Source organism: Lepisosteus platostomus, chromosome 14 (genome assembly GCF_059453375.1).
Source record: "Lepisosteus platostomus isolate fLepPlt1 chromosome 14, fLepPlt1.hap1, whole genome shotgun sequence".
NCBI lineage: Eukaryota > Metazoa > Chordata > Actinopteri > Semionotiformes > Lepisosteidae > Lepisosteus > Lepisosteus platostomus.
In genome coordinates, this window is record NC_142624.1 from 20,513,784 (window position 1) to 20,532,777 (window position 18,994).

The 18,994-nt window shown below is 34.0% G+C and overlaps 1 protein-coding gene across 11 annotated transcripts in view; it reads right to left on the minus strand.

Annotated features, from left to right (window-relative positions):
- The window catches only part of tns1b (tensin 1b), a 264,722-nt gene that overhangs the window by 124,452 nt on the left and 121,276 nt on the right, over nt 1–18,994 (minus strand). The window contains exon 1 of one of the 11 annotated variants that reach the window (XM_088604958.1): nt 15,768–15,922. The exons of 9 other annotated variants lie outside the window; for them this stretch is intronic. Coding sequence is in view for 1 of the 2 variants with exons in the window: in XM_088604956.1 (XP_088461082.1) it covers nt 1,697–1,759 (63 nt within the window). In the remaining variant the exon portion in view is untranslated. Of the gene's footprint in view, nt 1–1,696; nt 2,128–15,767; nt 15,923–18,994 lie in introns of those variants that run through there. One more of the 11 variants, XM_088604956.1, reaches the window with a different exon arrangement.

Below are 18,994 nucleotides of genomic sequence, written 5' to 3' on the forward strand. Positions count from 1 at the left end.
TCTGGTTATAATTTGATGTATTGAACAATATATTTATAAAGTTCTGTTATTTATCCAGTTTCCTTTAATTTAACATGCACATAGTTATGTTTATGGTCCAAGAGTGATTATTTAGATTCCATGTATTCACAACACACACTACCAAATCCCTAAAGTAAAGAAAAAAAAAACTTGTAAACTAAGAATATCAGCAAGAGGAATTTTAACCTTTCACTTTTAGTCACCCCTTCAGTTTCCCCTCAGGTCATCATTGAGTGATGGGAAGCAATTTCCATCCAAACTACCAGAGAATGAAATTAATACATAACCATTCTACCCTGTCCTAGAGAAACATATCTGCTAACTAAATAGAGATGAATAGTAGCTTAAATCCCTTAAGGGATGCGTATTGTTCATATTTAGTAAGAGAACTGTCAGTATTATAAGTATGTAGAACCTTCGATTTTGAAATTCAAAGTAATTTTGTCTTTTTACTTGAACTTACTCATAATGGTATTCTACTCATTTTAGATCAAGTGGTATAGACATATGACAGAAAATATATGCCACACATAGAAAGACTCCCTTTGGTATAAATGGCACTGATAATGACAGAAACTAGGACTAGGAAATTATATTTAAATTTTAGAACTGAGAATGTATGGGATACACTACCTAATCTTACAAGAATAGTTTCTATATCAACATTCAAGGAACAATCTGAGGAGTTTCTTGGATCAGTAGGCTTGTTTCTTAAAAATTCTCTGAACATTCTGCTTCACCACTGGTTTATGGGAAATTATTTCAAATTTTGATACTTGAAAAAGACAATGTGTTTCATCAAAGATTGGGTTATTTTATAAGATAGACGTATCAAATCAAAGTTCAATGCCTGGTTATTTTATAAGATAGACGTATCAAATCAAAGTTCAATGCCTGGAACATTCAAAGCATGTATTATAACTGTTTTGTGCTATATTATTGCCTGTGTAGCTTGTTCTTAAATAACATGGCCATTGTTAATTAAATTAATTCATGTAGATTAAATAAGAAAGTTGAATATTTTAACTGGTTAAAGCACAGAGGAAAGGAAAAATAAAGGAAAAGTGAGCGTATTGTACATTTGTGAATAATCGCTTGAAAAACTATGGCAGTGCAATAAAGTAAAAGTTGCTTATATTTATTTATGTTATTAGCTTGTATGGCGTGCAATAATTAGCAATCTTTTAATCCAATGATATGTTTGTCATACAACACTGCATTTTTCTTTTTCTCAAGGTCACACAAAAAACTGTTAATGTTTTACAACTAGAAAAAGACCATTCTAATCTATAATACTAACTGTAGGAAGCAGGTAACTATTTTCTTATTATATGTTTTCTTTCTTGTATAGGACAACTATACTAACTACCAAGCTATTCTTTATTAGTTTTTGATTCATAAAAATCCACTCCTTTTATCCTGATCTACGGTATACATTACATTTCAGTTGTGTTTTAGACTATCTGCCATTTCTATCCATAAGAACTGAACTGCTATTTTTTTTTTCCCAAAGAACAAGAAAACAATCTGCATTAGCCATGACTAGACATGTTAGTGTTTGTCAGTTGAGTAGCTGGTCAATGACACAAAAAAAAATTCCTAGCATACCTTTCACTGCAGTGCTCAGCGCAACATAAAGGAGTAGTATAAGCCCACTCAGACTATGCACTCTTACCTGATATACCACTGTTGCCATCATCTCTTTGTCAGGAATATCATTGCATTCTTCTCTCTGCATGCACCTTTGTGCTTACAAATCACTTCTGGAGCAAGAAGAAAAACAACTTGAAAAACGTCTCACACTTCTTTGAAAAATAATCCACAAGTTCTGAAACAGCCCTCTGTCGAAGTTGGCAGAGGTATCTGCGTGTGTGCCTCTGACTTCACTAACTGCAGTCTAATACTACTGGCTCCTTTTTCCTCTCTCAAGCTTGTTGAAAAAAGAAATACTATATATGGCCAAATGCAGACAGGAAGCCACTTTTAATCACAGAACCTAAAACTTAAGAAGCGCACAATGTGAAAAGCTGGGAAGTCTGGCTGCCCTTCTAGCCCCCACCCACCCCCCCCTCTCATTCACTCTTTTTCTACCACAAAACAAACCCAGCACTTTCTGTCTCTGTGTATGCATGTGTGTGCTAAACTTCAGCTGCCAAGAGTATGTAAAGCCAAAATACAGAAAGTACAGGGGCTGGACTTGAGTCTGACAGACGAGATGCCCCCCCTTCTTGTTGTTATCAAGTTCTCAGTTTACAGGTTAAACATGAGTTGACAAGCTCAAAGCTAGCCTGAGCTTAAGCACACTGACCCTCCTCTAAAACAGCCATCTTTTGTGCTGGCTCCTCCACAGTTACTTCTAATAAAGCTAAATAAGTTGCTTTGCTCTGCTACAAACCCTAAAGTAATGATCAGTGTTGTCATTAATGCTTTTATTGTTTAAGTTTTGCTTGCTTACATGTTAAGTATTTAAGATGTATTATCATTATAGTACACAGTAGCTATATGGTATTAACATTCTGCCACAATCCGAGACCTCATTCACCCATTTAAAATATTGAAAGCATGTAGGTATTCTTGACTAGTCAACCAATTAATACAATTAAATACCAAATTATAACATTGAACAACAATGCAATGTCTATTTGTTACATACTGTTTGAAGAGAGATCATTTACACATGATTTATGATGCACTTTTTTGAAGATCACTTCCCAGTTAACTTGATTAATATCTATTTTTGGTTGCAGTTTTTTTTTGGTTGGTTTTGCATTTTACCTGGCTTTCAAAAATAAAAACATACTAAAAAAAAGAGATAAATTAAAGAACCCCAAATGTCTACAAATGTCTACCCACAAAGCAGTCTACAAATATGAACAGGATAAGAAACGTGTTTGTTAAATCTCAAGCTGATCAATTAAAAAATAGCAATATCAGTTTGGGTAGAAACATGCAATACAAGATTTGTAATCATTCTCCACATCATTTTTCAAAGCTACAGTATATATATCAAACACCTTTTGTCTCATGCATCCCTAATCCATCCCATCCCATCTTTGCAGCTTGAAGCTCCACCCTTGGGTTAACTCCTCACTCTGTACAGGGGCCCCAGCCCCGGGGGCTGACCCTCAGTAAACGGGTTAAATCTCACCATTCCCGAATACTCAATAAAGATCCTCAAATGCATCTAATTATTGAGTGTCGTTACTCCTCATGGAATGATACTGCTTACAAATTAATAGAACAAATACTAATAGTAGAAAATAATGATTTTATTATACTGTATTATTCCTAAAGCACTTGTGACAAACCTGGTGAAATCCCTTTATTGCTGGATAATCCCATATCTCACAACTGATAATAGTGAAGTGTTTTCCAGTAACACCTCATATGTAGACGACCTCTCCACTCTTACCATTCGAAAGGAAAACACTATGTTAAGAGAGGCTGAAAAGATAACTCTCTTCTCCTTTGCTGTATGTATGCTACATGGTTTGTTAAGTACTCATAGTGTCATGTAAAACCTTACAAATGGGGTTGGTGTTGATAGACAAATCACCCTAGGCACTTGAATATTAAATGTATGAACACAGAATTGTTCTTCTTATAATCATTTTGAAAGGCTTTGTAAAGCTATCTTCACTGTTATGTCTGGATCACAAGTATTTTTTTTTTACCACTGAACAGCTAAATGTCTCCTCTTTATAAGTATATTCCATGTATTTACAGTATGTAGAAGTTGCCTAGTAATGATGATGGTGGGTGAATTTGTCTTTCATTGTAACCAGGCAGCGGTGCAAGTTAGAAGGTGCACAACAGAAACATGAGAATTGAATCAACTAATTACAGTATAGGCTTATAATGTACTGTACATGTGACTTCTACTACAAGTAAGGTTATAGAAACAATTATGAAATCAAAATCAGAGGATAAAGTATGTGGAAATTAGATCCTAGGAAATAGTTAACATGGATTTAGAAGGTAACCAAATGGGCTAAAATAGAAAACAAAGAGTACAGATAAGAGCCGAATGCTGAACTTGGGGTGATATAATAAGTGCAGTACCTCAAAGCTCTGTACTTAGTTCAGTCAGGGGTCATCTTCCTATTTTATATTATAAATCTAAAAGATCTAGTTTGCATTACAGTTATAGAAACTAATCAACACATTTGCAAATGATGCCACAACAGGAAGATTAGTAAACACTGCAGAAGCGTCAAATGAAATTGAGAAAGGTTTAGACAAAAACACCAGGCAGATGATGATGTTAAATGTTGATAAGTACAGGTTTTGCATGCAGGTAGAAAAAATAAGCTACTGGTATAAATACATAACTGGAAACACTAAGCTAGAAGATGCTAACTATGAAACAGATTTGGTGCTGATAATGTTAGCAAGTAATAAAAAAAGCAAACAGAATGTTATGATATATTGCTGAAAGTGCAGAATTTAATCAAGATTTGTTATGCTGATATTGTATAATACACTAATAAGAACCTTTCTTATTTTTGGGGGAATATTGTTGATCACAGTGTTATAGAAAATATATTCTATCTCTAGAATCAGTTCAAAGAAGAGCAACTAGTTATGTTTCAGGGCTTAAGGGAATGTCCAACACTAACAGGCTATCGGATCTGAACCTTTTTAGTCTTTTTAGAACACAGAAGACTATAAGGGGATCTGATACAAGTATTCAAAATCCTGACAAAAAAGGCCTGACAAAGTCATCTTCATGGACTTCTTCAGACTTTAGAGTGAAATACAGAGGATGCAAGTGAAAACTATTTAGAAGTGCATTTAAAAAACAGAAATGTCTTTACCCAATGTGTTGCGGGAGTGTGGAACAAGCTACCCAGCCATGCTGTTAACTCTGGTAACCTAGCTTCTTTCAAGAAACAAGGATCAATAACATACAGTACTAACTACCAAATGGGCTAGAAGGGGTGAATGGTCTTCTGTAATGTGTAACTGTTCTTATGTTCTTACATTCTTACTGTATGTGCTGGCCTGAAAATCATATTAGGGTATGATCTGGCCTTCTGCTTCAATTCAAGAAAAGAATGCATGGAAACTACGATATATGAAGAGATAATAACATATCTGAAAACAATAAATATAAACATTTTGCCATTTGATTTTAGTTAATTATTTTTGCAAAAATATAGTATTAGTTACAGCAGTAGTAGTGTCAAATACAATACAGTATTGCACTGTCATTCTAAAAACAATATGAATCAGAGCAGAGCTTTGTTTTTGTTGACTTCAACATGTCATTATAAGAATACAGTTTAGAAAACTATGCATTTAAATTGAGGGTAAATAATAACTACTTGTTTGTTCTTCTTTTTTTTGCACATAAACAGATGTTCGTTTAGAACAAGACTGATATTAAATACAAGTTAAGGGAGACCAGGTGTGGCATGAGCGCAGGTATGACTTATTCATGAATAATATGGAAAGTGAAGGAAAAAATGTGCTCACATTAATTTTCTTGTACGATACCATTTTCTTGTTCTGTTAAAAAACAGATGCCTCTTCTAGAGATAAACAAAGTCAACATAAACAGTCTAGTACATGTTATTCCGAGAACTCAGGTTCCCTAAAGACAGCTTAAAAAAAGAAATGATGATGAACCTTTTACCCCTTGTGGCTCTATCTGTGATCAAAAGTTGGTTTGTTAACTTTTGTAAACATTCTACAGCATTCCACAGCCACTGGAACATTAGATAAGATGTACAGTATGTTTGCATTCAGGGAATGTTATAATATATTTTGTTTGATTTTGTTCAAACATTTTTTGCTATTTTTTGTTTCTTGTGACTTTTCATTTTTATTCTTTGTGAAAAGAATTGTCATGTCATATTTCTTACATGAAAAAAACAGCAAATTTTCACAATAATTCTTGCACTCCATTCCATGAATTCTGCCTTGAAGCATTTATAAGAAGATTCACATGATACTTGGAATGTATATTATAAGTATCCTGTTGAAACATGCAGCACCTATCAGAAACCCAGAGGGACAGCACAAAGTGGGCTGTCAAGGTGCTGAGCAAAAGGTCTGTCATTGAAGCTTCTTTTTGTTAGATTATTGTGACATTTTTAATTAACTTCCACTCTGCATGTTAATGTACTGTATGTAAATCAAGGCCTTTTATCATATGGCTAACAAAGTCTTTTATTCTGCTTTCAATTGCTGATTTTAAGAGTTTCATTATCTAATAGGTAGAATCACATGTCAGTAATAAACACATTGTAAAATCACATTTCACCACATGGGTCAGTATACCTGCACATTCAAAATTAAATCTAAAACAGTATTTACAGTATGTAGTGCATTTAAGCAAAAGCTAATTTCATGTTCTCTATAATACAGAAAAAATACCTGGTTACTCAAATACACAGTATTTAATTAACATAAATTGCTTATGTTATTGAATAAGAAACGACTCAAATATCACAAACTAGGAATACATAGTAACTATTGTAAGTTCCCATAAGAACTCTATAATTTGTTAAGGAGCACCTGCTACTGATTTTTGTAAAATAGCAGTCTATGACAGTATAGACTTTTATCTCCTTTTATCTCTTTGTCCTTGGTGCAGATAGCAGCTGATTTTGTTGGCAAGCTGTAAAAAAAAGCTGCACGTACTTGTTAGTCACCTTCCCTGAGCACTTTCAAATCAATACTCAAAACCTCCGCCTTTATTAGGGCTTTTATTTAACTGGGTCTGTGTCTCCCCCTTTGCTTTCCTACTGTATTCCCAACCCTTACTGTAATTATGTTATTCTTCTGTCCTCTCTTGTGTACTTTCTTTCCCACTGTAAAACATTTCGAGAAGCCACTTTTAAAGGTGCTATATGAAATAAAGTTTATTATAAATCGTGTTTGCAATATGCTGTAACTGATATAGCGTAATGTTTTATTTACTGCATGCTTTTTAAGAGAACTGAAAGTTGTCAGTTCGCCTGACATAAAGTGGATTTCTAGTATCCAGTTTTTTGTACAGCTATACTACATTCTCAATAAGAGAAGTAGTATTGATCGTGTATGTAAAGGATGGTCAAATGCAAAGTTAGATCAAAAGTGAATATCAAAAACCAACACCTAACAAAATCAAAACCTTAATCCAATTGCCCAGTACTTTCATTGTAAACTCAGCAATTGATGCTTGCTTTTAACTTGTTAGACCTATAGAAAACAGGAAATCTGTCAATACACAATGGGTTTGTAGTTTGCAACTAGCAGCTCAGGTTATAATTTGGTCCATACGTCAAAAATAAACATTGTCCAAATTTACTGGTATCTTGTTTTTATAGTAACAATAAATGCACGTTTTATCCAGGAATCACATTCATTCATGAAAGCCTTAGTAATATAATTAATATAATTAATAAAATATAAGCAATATAAAGGATTGTCGCATAAGGTCCCATTGCTGTTTCCTGCTTTTTTCTGGTAACCACTTAGTTTAGGGGTGAAAATAACACTTTATTAATACACACCAGACATTACATTAAATAAAAACATTGTAACTGAAATTAGTTAGGAATTTAAGCCTTTAATCTAAAAATCTATGCAATCTTTAATCTAAAAACTCTTTTTATCAAAATACAGTAGCACATGAATGAAAAGTGTGACAGCATAGAAAAGTGGCAAAAAACAAGGTGGGTTATGGAACCCGAAACAGATAAGGAAGTAAACACAAACCAAAAATACCAAAGCCTCCAAAAACATGGTTAGTTAAGTGCATAGAGCCATATTGATTGATCACCTTTAACAAATGAAACACCACCACTCCCTTTAATACAAATTACTTCTATACTGGATCTGGGCACCTGAGGAGAGGTTTGTTTGCACTGCAGAAAAATTAAACAAAAAAAACTCTCAGGTAATTCTCAGAAATGCAGTGCTAATAGAAGGAAGTGTTAATGTACAACAGATGATAAACTACAATTTGTGAAGAAATTTGATAAAACTGCTTTTCTAGCCAATGTAATAAGAGGCACTAATCCATTGCATTTGCCCCAATAGGAATGCAAATTCCACATAACTCAATTAATGGTAAATTCATTTGAAAAACTGGCTGTTTCTGAATGCTTTTCTGAATTTCCACCTTAAGTGACCTTTAGTGACATGATAATGATTTTGTTTTAATGACTGTCTAAATACAAACGTTATATTTAACTCCCAGATACAAACAGTCACAGGACACATTCCAGGCTACTTCATAATTCCACATAATTCCTTCATACTTTTTGCATTTCTTTCAGCCATTTCAGAAGTTATTAAAAAACGTGACCACATATTTACAAAAACTCAGTTCTTTCAACCATATCCTACATACTTTCATCACTGTTACATGCTTTTTTAAAATCAATGTATCTAAACACAGAGCTAAAGATGGATATAAGCTGTACCTGATCTGGCACTGTCTTTTGTTAATTGGCATATTATTATTAATTCACGGAAAATGTTATTTTTCCTGTAGATACATGATACTATTTATATTTTCTCGATATAAGTAATCTAGACAAATGATTTTTTATGCTCCACTGATATTGTTCTCTCCATGCAAACCTTTTAAATGGATGTTATCTAATATGATTCCTCTCCTGGCTTTGCCTTATCCTGTTTAAGCTGTCTGTTTCTAATCAGTCTGTCTCTAATCAGCATAGATTACCTCTCCCTCTTTCCTTCTGGGAGTCATAGCTTACATACAGTACATACTAATTCTACTCCATGTTTACATTCTTTCCAGTGTGTTTAAAATGGTAAGGAGTGCCACATCAATGTTTTCATTTCGTTTTAATATTTTCTGCAATCTGAGGAGATGCAAAACACACATCTTTAGATGTTAGCCAGTATCATGTAGAAAACAGCTAACACAGAACTTACCTTTAAACACATCTTTAACAAAGGTTACTGAAGCTTAAGAAAATGCTTAAAAGGTACTTGAGGTTCGTCAAGTGTAAAACTATGGCCTTTGTCTTCATACACCATTAAATCATATACTGGGATCAGGATAGGACTTCTCAGATAGAATTATTTTATTGATATGTTTTTGAGCTTACAATACCCTCCAGAGTTTGTCATACCTCCAATGAAATAGGAACAAAAGCACCATATTTGAAATTATTAATTAGTCCAGAAAATATGAGAGTTGCATTTACAGTATACACACTCCTGCGGTTAATAGTTTGTCCATGTCCATTTTTGGCCATGCTTGAGCTGACAGAGGGAATCTGGTGTTTAAACAAAATATCTTGGTACAGTGCTATTGAAGTTTAAGAGTTTTCCTATTATAATAAGGGCTCAAGTAGATGAAAGTAGATACCATCCTCAGAAATATATCCATATTTCACAATTGTTATGAATGATTTCTTAACATCAGCTTCACCTTTTTGTGCCAAATATAATACATGTCCAGAAAGCCAGGTTTCATCTTATCAGTCCATAAGACATGGTTACAATTGTCAATCAGATGTAGTTTGGCAAACGCAGTTTCCCTCATTTAAGAAGGCTTTGCAACCTGACCATGGATTCCACATTCATGCAGGTGACTTTGGATAGTAGTTGCCACTTGCCACTTTATGTTTGGAGATCTCAAACTATTGGTTTTATACTTACAGTTGCCTCCCAAACCACTTGTATCTATAGACCCTGGTGATACAATATATGTTCAACCTCCTCCTGGCATGATGGCTTCTAGTCTGAAATGTCATACAAATACATTCAAAAATGGTAGATTCAGCTTTTTGTGGATTTTTCTTCTTGCCACCTCCCTAATTTGTGGATACCGTTTGCTATCTTTTTGCAATCTTCAGAGTGCTTTCTGACCTTAACCATGATGATGAGTGCCAGCACTGAATATCTTCTGTGTCTTACAGTATTTTAATATCTCAGGTGAATAGGAAAGTCTCTATATAGTTCTGGAAGGTTCCATTTTTTCTTTAAAAAGTTAGAATGTTATTGTAGACTTGTTTAAGTTGGATTGTATTTCAAATAATATATCGAGGTGTAAACAAGACTGACCCTCATGATTTCCGGAATTCAATTATTTTGTGTGTCTTGCAATGTTATTGCAATTACAATATAACATTTTTGGAACTTTTTTAGGCAAGACACAATCCTAAATCTAATGTTTTATTGGATTGGATACTGTTCCATACAAATTACTGTAAACAATCACATTTATGTAAAGTAACATATATTATCATCTATAATCAGTTCCTGAATTGATGCTATATTGATTATATCCTATTATCCACTATATGTTTGATGGTCATTTTAGCACCCAAAAACTCATTCTGAAAAAGACTATCTACAGTATATAGACATACAGTATAAGCATTGAAGTCCATGACAAAGTCCTTCAGATGAGTTGATTTTCATAGCATGTTTCTGATTTTTTAAATGATAAACACTGGAATTCAAAAAGGTGAAATCAGGGTTTGATTTTACCATATTATAAATGCTAAATTATGCAGTGTTTACCTTCTATAACTGGTTTAACTTTGATACATTCTGAGCACAATTAATGTATCGTAGAGACACTGGACAAGTTCCAACTTTAGATTAAGACTGAGATAGTAGTACACTAATGGTGTATTTTAAAAGATTAGCTCTGGAAGAAAAACAAAAGGCCTCAACACACAAAATGCCAGAAATGTCCCAGTTTGGGCATGATCAAAAACACTATGTTATGGAAAACAACAAACAAAAGAACATACTAGCGTGTGTATCATGGTGCCAGGAAAAACTTCTGCTAGACTTAAAAAACACCGGCAGTCTTAAAAACAAGCAAATTTTAAAATATTTGAACATACACCAGTTGTTGACTTCATAACTTTGAACTTTGTGACTGAGCTAGATTGGGATATTAGTACAAGTACATGTACAGATGTTTCTTTTCATTAATTAAAACAGTACATACTCTAATACCTGCCTTTTATGGCAAATTTGTAAATTGCAGGTTACTGTAAGTTTGTCATGCAATGTAAATCGCTTTCCATGTCAAGACATACAGTATGAAGAACATATGAAGAAACAACAATAGATGAAGTAACACATAATGATGTGGATACACATAGAAAAAAAAAACCATGGACATTTGTATTAAAAATCAAGTTTTACAATACAAGTAATACAAGTTTTAAAATAATTTGTTTTTGAAGGCTAGGTGCGTAAATGTAAAAATCTGTAAAAAACTGTAAAAAGTTATGGAGACTCAACACACATTAGACAGAAATTGATGAGAGGAGCTTTTGGGAAAAGTGTAATAGTTCAGACTGTTTTTGAGGAAGAGTTATATTCTGTAACACCAATATATAAAATCTAAATGTAAAACTCTGTCTTAATGTAAATTATTGCATTTAAATGTGAAGCCCTCACTAAATGTGAAATTATTTGTGCCTAAATGTAGTACTGTATCTTGCTTCCTACTAAATCCTCCTATAATAGTATTATTATGTCCTTTTTTGTTATAACAGTTTAAGGTGAGGGAAATTTGCCTTTAAATCATTTTCTCAGTTAAAAGTCAAATGAAAAACCTTATCTTTACAAGGTCTAATTTGTTTCTATCCTTTTTACATTATGCTGCATTCAGAGCTATAAGAACTCAGACAATATTAAATATATATTGCAGTGAAAACCTGTCTGTGAGGTCGTCTAATGTAGATTGTAATTTCACTCAACAAATATTCCCTTGCTTATGCATTTCCATGCAGTATTGTGAGTCTGAAAAACTTTCTTTCATATAGAAAACTTTCTATATAATTTGCTGTCATATAGCAATTAAAGGATTCTCTGAGAAATTAGGATTATTCAACATGTTAAGGGCATACAAATCTTTGACAGTGTGTTTATTCCAACGGTGAGAATCCTCCAACCATCAACTGTGGCAAGCTAGAGCCAAGATGAACAAAGTGAAAGCCAGGAACCTGAATAGGAGTCTAGTCCGTTGCAGGACTCACACATAAAGATGCAATTTACAGATACCTAGCCAGCCATGTCTTTGGAAAGTGGAAAGAAACCAGAATACATGGTGAAAACCCACATGGACACACTAAAAACATCCAAATACCACACATGCACAGTCTGAAAACAAACCCAAGAGCTGTGAGGCACCAGTATTGTCTGCCATGCCACTTTGTAGCCTAACGAAAGACAAACTGAGAAATGTTAGCTGTTTTAACTTCAATATGATGAATATGAAGTTGTTGCTTCATATTAAGATAGAAAATAATGATCTTGTTCTAGTATTAGTTTCTAATGCTCTTCAATGCTTTTTCACAATATATTTTAATGTTGTGAAAATGAATTATGATCTTCTCTTGTCACTGTCCATTTCTATAATGCCACTCTGATTAAGAATTTTGATTAATAAAAGCGTTAACTTTTACTATGAACACAAAAACAGTACTCTCTTCTCTTCTGTGTCAGGTCTAATATAAAGACTTCTTTCTTTAGGTTATGCAGTGTTGTTATTAACTCTACAGAGAATTTGGACTTTACAGACCATAGCCATTTTTGCATGCTCTGTTGCTGCTTAAGAGGCCCTATCTTCTTCTCCTAAGAAATTAAAGAAAAAAAGTTTGATATTGAGCCAATAAACTGAAATCAGTGTCCATGCATCTCTTTGACAGATGCTGTGGGATTATTTATGTGCACAATGCAGAAAGAAGCTAGATTTTTTAAATCTCACCTCATGCAAATTACATCTAAGAACATCAGAATCAAGCCAAAATATAATGTTTTTTTTATCATGGTTTGATACTGAAGACGAGAACTATACTGGGAATTCAAACACAGCCAGCCAAGAAAAGTTCACACATTTCTAAACGAGGTGAACTCAATGTTCAACCTATCCATGTGTTTCTGTTTAAGGTCTACACTTCCAATAACACCTTGTCATATTGCTTACCAGCAGTCACTCCAATTTATCAGCAATGAAGAGGAAACAACAGCTCTTCTCGGCCAAATTGACAGGCTTCTCTCAACTATGAAAACTAAGAAAACTGGAGGTCAAAATCAACCAAATGGTTATGACAAGACAAAAGGTAATTTGGCCAAACTGACAGCAGCTGATATGAGGTTAAGGTTAGAAATAATAAACCCCTGGACTAAACTATTTCAATGTAATGGTACAGTATATCATAACATAAACATCTGTCTCAAGAAAAACCAATGGGTTGAATAATTATTTACCACATTGTAGAATATAGTAACTTTGAAAGCAATCAATTTTGAAGATGATGCTTTGCTTTGCTTTGTTATAGGAATGGTGGCAGCTTTAATAGGAATTAATAAATGACTAACAATAAGTCTGCTTTCTATTTCTCACATTGCTTTGCTGCAAAAGCATGTGAAAGAAAATGGTTACTTCATGAACATGTGTGCCAATTACATACCATTTTTATTTCAGTTCTCTGAATGGATTTTATATCCATTGTTTCATCTTGTAAAGTATAAACTCATTTATTCTGTTCTTTATTTTAACTTGCCCCTCTAGGTCAAGTTTACTATATATAACATTAGCTAAATCAATAGGTTCCCAAATGGTATCCTTTCTAGGACTTACTGTACTCAATTTGTAACACTGAAGAATAGTGATTTACAAGAACAACGAACCTATATTGATTCTTGTCAGTTGAATACATTGTAGGATTTGAGGAAGAATAAAAATATTGCTGACTATTATTATTGTGCTAACAAAAAAAAAGTTTTTGTTAAAAAGTGGACATTCTTAGATGGTGTTTCCATGTAGACCTAAATATACAGAGGTATACATCACGTATTTTAGTATGGTAGATAAGGTAAATCCATTGTGTAACAAAACATGCATAGGCAAAGTACTAAGTCTTTTGTTTAAATGATATCCCAGGCTTTCTTCCCTCTGAATAATAAAAGCAGATTTTAAAAGCAATCGTATCCTGTGACTCTTAATTCAATTTAATTTATTGCTCTGCCTCCTCAAACATACATATAATAACAGGGGCTGCCCCTTCAGACACAAACAGTATGCACATTAACTCTTTGCAAGACCCAGGAGATTTATATAGTTCTTTCTCTCCTTTTCTCACACACATATGGAGCGATTAACTTGCAGTCCAACTATGGTTAATAATGCAATTCCAATTAATTTTCTGCAAGTCAGCATTTACTATCAAGCTCCATCTGTATTTATGGGATTCCTCTATGGAAGAAAATACTATTAGGGTTTAAAATCATAAGTTAATCACGATGAAATCAATAGATTACAGCCTGAAGAGCCCTTCAGCCTGAGTACAAACAGCATCAAGAATTAAGTAGTGACCAGTAACTGGAAACAGCCTTGTATATCAGGGGTATCTTTTCTAAGTTATATAGAGTATATGCATTTTCAAAATGCGTCTATAATGACATACTGTAGCATGGCCTAGAAATAATTGTGTTTCTTTTTTATTGTAAATATGTTATATATTTATAAAGTGATGCATTCCCATTTCTGGACCTATAAATGTACAAATGAAGGGCTTACTCTAATAGAATCAATGCATTAATGTTAGAGGATAAAGTTCTATTGCCCAACAGAAAGGTTTCAAACCATACAGATTTGAAGTAATATTTTCTTCAGTGTCCATTAAAAGCTGTTTACTTTTCTAATCAATAGGAATGCCTTGACATTTTGTAGATTGATAGATGGGTAGATTTGTCCATGACAAGTGGTCTGTCAAATGCAGTAAAGGCCAGAAAATGTAGCACTAAGGGTTCAAAATAAGAAAAAAATTAAAAGCTATAAATCTGATCCTGGGCCAAAAGGGTTAACTTGGGAGGCTTAGAAGGAAACAGATGAATCTCAAAGATGTTGACTATTGCCAAAATCATTTTTTTCTAACTGCGTATGCAGATGATTGAAATTCCCTGTGCTAGCTATGCTTTTCATGCCAAACCAACTGAGACTACACCCCATGAAATAATTAAACCATTTCACTGATATTCCAGAACAAGGTTTCTCAATTATATAAAAGCAATAAATCATTCTTAATAACAAAGTATCCTTTCTGGACTAAACCAATGGCATGGCATAAAGAGTACCCAAAACAAAATGGATTAGAAACCCATAGACAAGCAGAATGAACATGTAGTTTTATTAAACACAACTGCATGCTCTCTCTGGCTTTTCAATACTTTTGCCAAGAACAATAGTTAATATTCTCACAGATGTATGTCCTATTTTATGTTAACATAATGTCAAATGGCAAGCTCTTACAAAGAACTCTCATTGCTATGCAACACCTTTTCAGAAGCACCACAGTAAAGTATGATGGTACATTTTCAAAGTATGCAATATTGAGTTGAAGGAATGGTACAAGTTGAAGGAAAGTACATTTAATAAATAAAATTCATCCATCTATGCATTTCATTTAACTGTTTTACTGCATGCAAAAGTGAGTCAGGTTTTCGTATGGAAATGTAAAGAATAAACAGAGACCAAGCAATAACCTATAGTGTAATAAGATATACAGCTGTACATTGTTATGCCCATTTACTAAGGTGATTGATTAAATATATTTATTGCGCAGCCTTGTAGCTTAACGCCTTCAAGACTCTATTACTGGAACATGCTTAGTTCATATTATTGATGATTAACTCTTCTATCCATCAGGAATATGACTGCCTGTCATATTTTCTTAATAATAACAACACCTGCATACAGAAAGACAGGTGTCCTCACCATCACTGACAGCGTAATTTAAAGTGCCCACCTCTCATCTCAGAAGCTGAGGCAAGACTGTAGAAGACGGTCAAGAACGAAGTTCTGGCATTCCATGCAGAGCTGAAAGCTAACAAATAGTCGAAAGCTGCCGTGTCCAATTTTATAAGCAGACAAGGCACTCCTCCACTGGCCCTGGTTTCATAAAGAGGAAGCAAGTCTGTAAGGGAGCTGGGAACACAGCTTTCCTCACACTTCCTTCCAAGCATTCAAATCTACACCTCATTAATGCACTTTCGGGTCATAACTCTGTCCAAATTCAACATGCACACACCCTATTGCACAAAACAAAGATTACATCTCTTGAACCTCGCCTTTCTCTTTTTCCCCCGTAAAAACAACACAATTTATTTAGTTCTCACACACAAACACATAAAATTAATGATACTGCTTTAACAGCAACTTCTGTTTGTGGTTCAGCAATTTAACTACTAGTGGAAGGTATAGATACATAAAAACAACAATATATACAAGAGAGACAGCAAGCCACAAGATATGATAGAACAAATTAAATGACTATTCTTTTACTAAGGAAATACAAAACAAGAACGATAAGTCAATCCTTTTCCAGCAGGTCCATGACTAGAACACAAAAGGGCTTGGAGGCTCAACACAATACTTTAATAGATACTGTATACTGTAATAAATAAATGCCAGAAGTATTCCTATAGTACTTCTTTTTCAGGAAGAGCAGCACCTTTTTCTATTTTTTAAATAAAACAAAAGAAGCAGACGACTACTGCTATTCACAACATTAATGCAATATTTACACTACAAGACCTAAGACATCATCATTATAGAAAATATAGAACTTATTCTGAAGAGCCTTCAACTGATCTACTGTACTGTATATCCATTCCTCATTCAAAACAAACTGTAAATGACCTAGAAATACAGTATATCAATAGTAGTTTAATGTTGTTACAGAATAATTTGTTTATATTAAGTTTTTATTCCGAAGATGCTCAGTGAGGTTATGTAACATTATTATACAGCACATGGCAGACAGAAGGCTGAATTTCTGAAACAGTATATTTTCCAGTAGGGCTGTAGAAAATAAAGATATTAGGTACTGTAGATATTAATTAGCTCTTGCCCTTTTACAACTTTCAGAAGGGCAGAACCATCTAAAGAGGCTCACTTCTAATAAAGGCAGAACAGTTGTGTGTCTTTATATATGCAAAAGGAAGAAATAAAAGTCTTTTTAGATGTTTTTGCCCCCCTCAGTGTTGTGAAACAACCAAGGATAAATCCTGTGCATACCAATAATTCACAATGAGTGTGTTTTCAATATACACTATAAACCTGAAAGACATTTCTAGGCAGATAGATAGATCTGACCTCTTTGCACGAAAAAAAGTGTTTATAAAAATATTTGGATTGTAACTAAGGGCTGAGTCCATCAGTCACCGTCCCTCATGCTAACAGATGTCCCGAGCAAAGCCAGCGCTCGGCAATAAATGTTCTCTGAAAAACAGAATGCAATTGATTGCATAATAAGAGATGCACAAGTTTTAGCCCATAGTGTAACTAAGTTCAAGGGAATGTTACAGAGGTCTCACTAAACAGAGTCCCATGATCCCACTAATGTGATACCATTGCAGGGAATGGACGTCTTCAAACACTCACTGCTGAGCAAATACAGAATTAATAGGAATCTATTTGAAGCTACTGTGACAGGGCTCACTGAGTACATACTGAGCCTATTATGGTAGAGGTACTCCCAAGGTCTCTCTAGACCATTCAGATTGCTTGTGCCAAGAGCATGGACTTTTGGATTAGGTGCCTGTACTTTGCTTAGATTTTCAGGTTTAGGTAGCTGTTATAGTTGTTCAAAGCTCGGTGTAGCCATCCCATCTATACTGGTCTCATTACCCAGATAAAGTACACTAAGGCAAAGCAATCACTATGTTTTCTGCAGAGTTTTGAGAGAGAGTATGCAATAGCACTCATTGTGTGAAAAAACAATCCTATTACTTTCATGTTACTCATATAGTTTCACAGCTGAGTTCAAATATTCATCATTTTATCCAAGTGAAAAAATAACATTTTTGTTGTGGCAAACAGTTAAATGGTTGTTTTGTTGAGCCAAGCTTTGCACATCTGTGTTTGGGTGTAAACACAGGCTGTATGTGGATTAATGCTCCTATATCTGAGAGCACAAAATCATCTTTCCCACTGGGAATGAGTCACAGTTTCCTGTGCTGCATTTTCTTACCACATCTGTATCCAGTCCAAAGCCTTAGTCTGTGTTGAGTTCTGTGTCTGTATCAGCTATTTTAGGCCAGGGATTTTGGAAGAAAAATCAGTATTGTTTCTCTGTGCACAATTCCAGAGCTTTCAAACACTACACTGTAGGCATGTTGTAGAGATTACTTTGCTCACACTGTTATGGTCTTTTCCTGTTTACAATGATACACCCCCATGTGGGTTTTGACCAAAAGTGTTGTAAATATGATGATAGAGAGTCTGCATTATCCATGTTTGTGCTCTTGTAATTGTCACATTTTAATGACCATATTGTTAACTATAGCCACTACTTCAATTAAAAAAACAAAATACTCAAATCTACTATAGTAAATATAACAAACATGGCAAGAGCATTTGATAAGTTTTGATCCTTGTTTAACACTTGGGAGTGGAATAGTCCATTCTGAAAAAGGAGGGGTATACAGTAGTTGTACTGTATATATTACTTGTAAAACAGTAGTAAAATTATTTAAATTAATATGTATGTGTGTCTGTGTATAATTTGAATGCACAGTATTTACATGTTGCTGATGTGGAGCAGTAGGTTTATAATGTTATGCACTCACTTTATTTAAGTAATACTGTAATTGTACAAGAAAGATTATTCATGCTTGGCTTGTTGGTAACTTTTTGGTATGCATGTTTTAGAGAAGATCAGAACTGCAAAAGGTACTGTACAGTATATTTTCATGACACCTGAAGAAGGCTCCACAGCTGAAACATTGTGTTTTTTCTCTCTTCTTTTTTTCAGCATGGAGTAAACCTATTACTTGTTCCTTTGCAGCCTACGCATGCTGACGCAGCTACCCAGCTGAACCTGTACAGTATATGCCAGGCATATAAACATTGTTTTCCCTTTAATTATTGAAAATGTATCATTATCTGGAAATAGAATAAAAAATAAACATTTTCTAAGGGTTATTAATTGCCTTGATAAGTTCTCACAGAAGTAATGAGATCAGATTCACA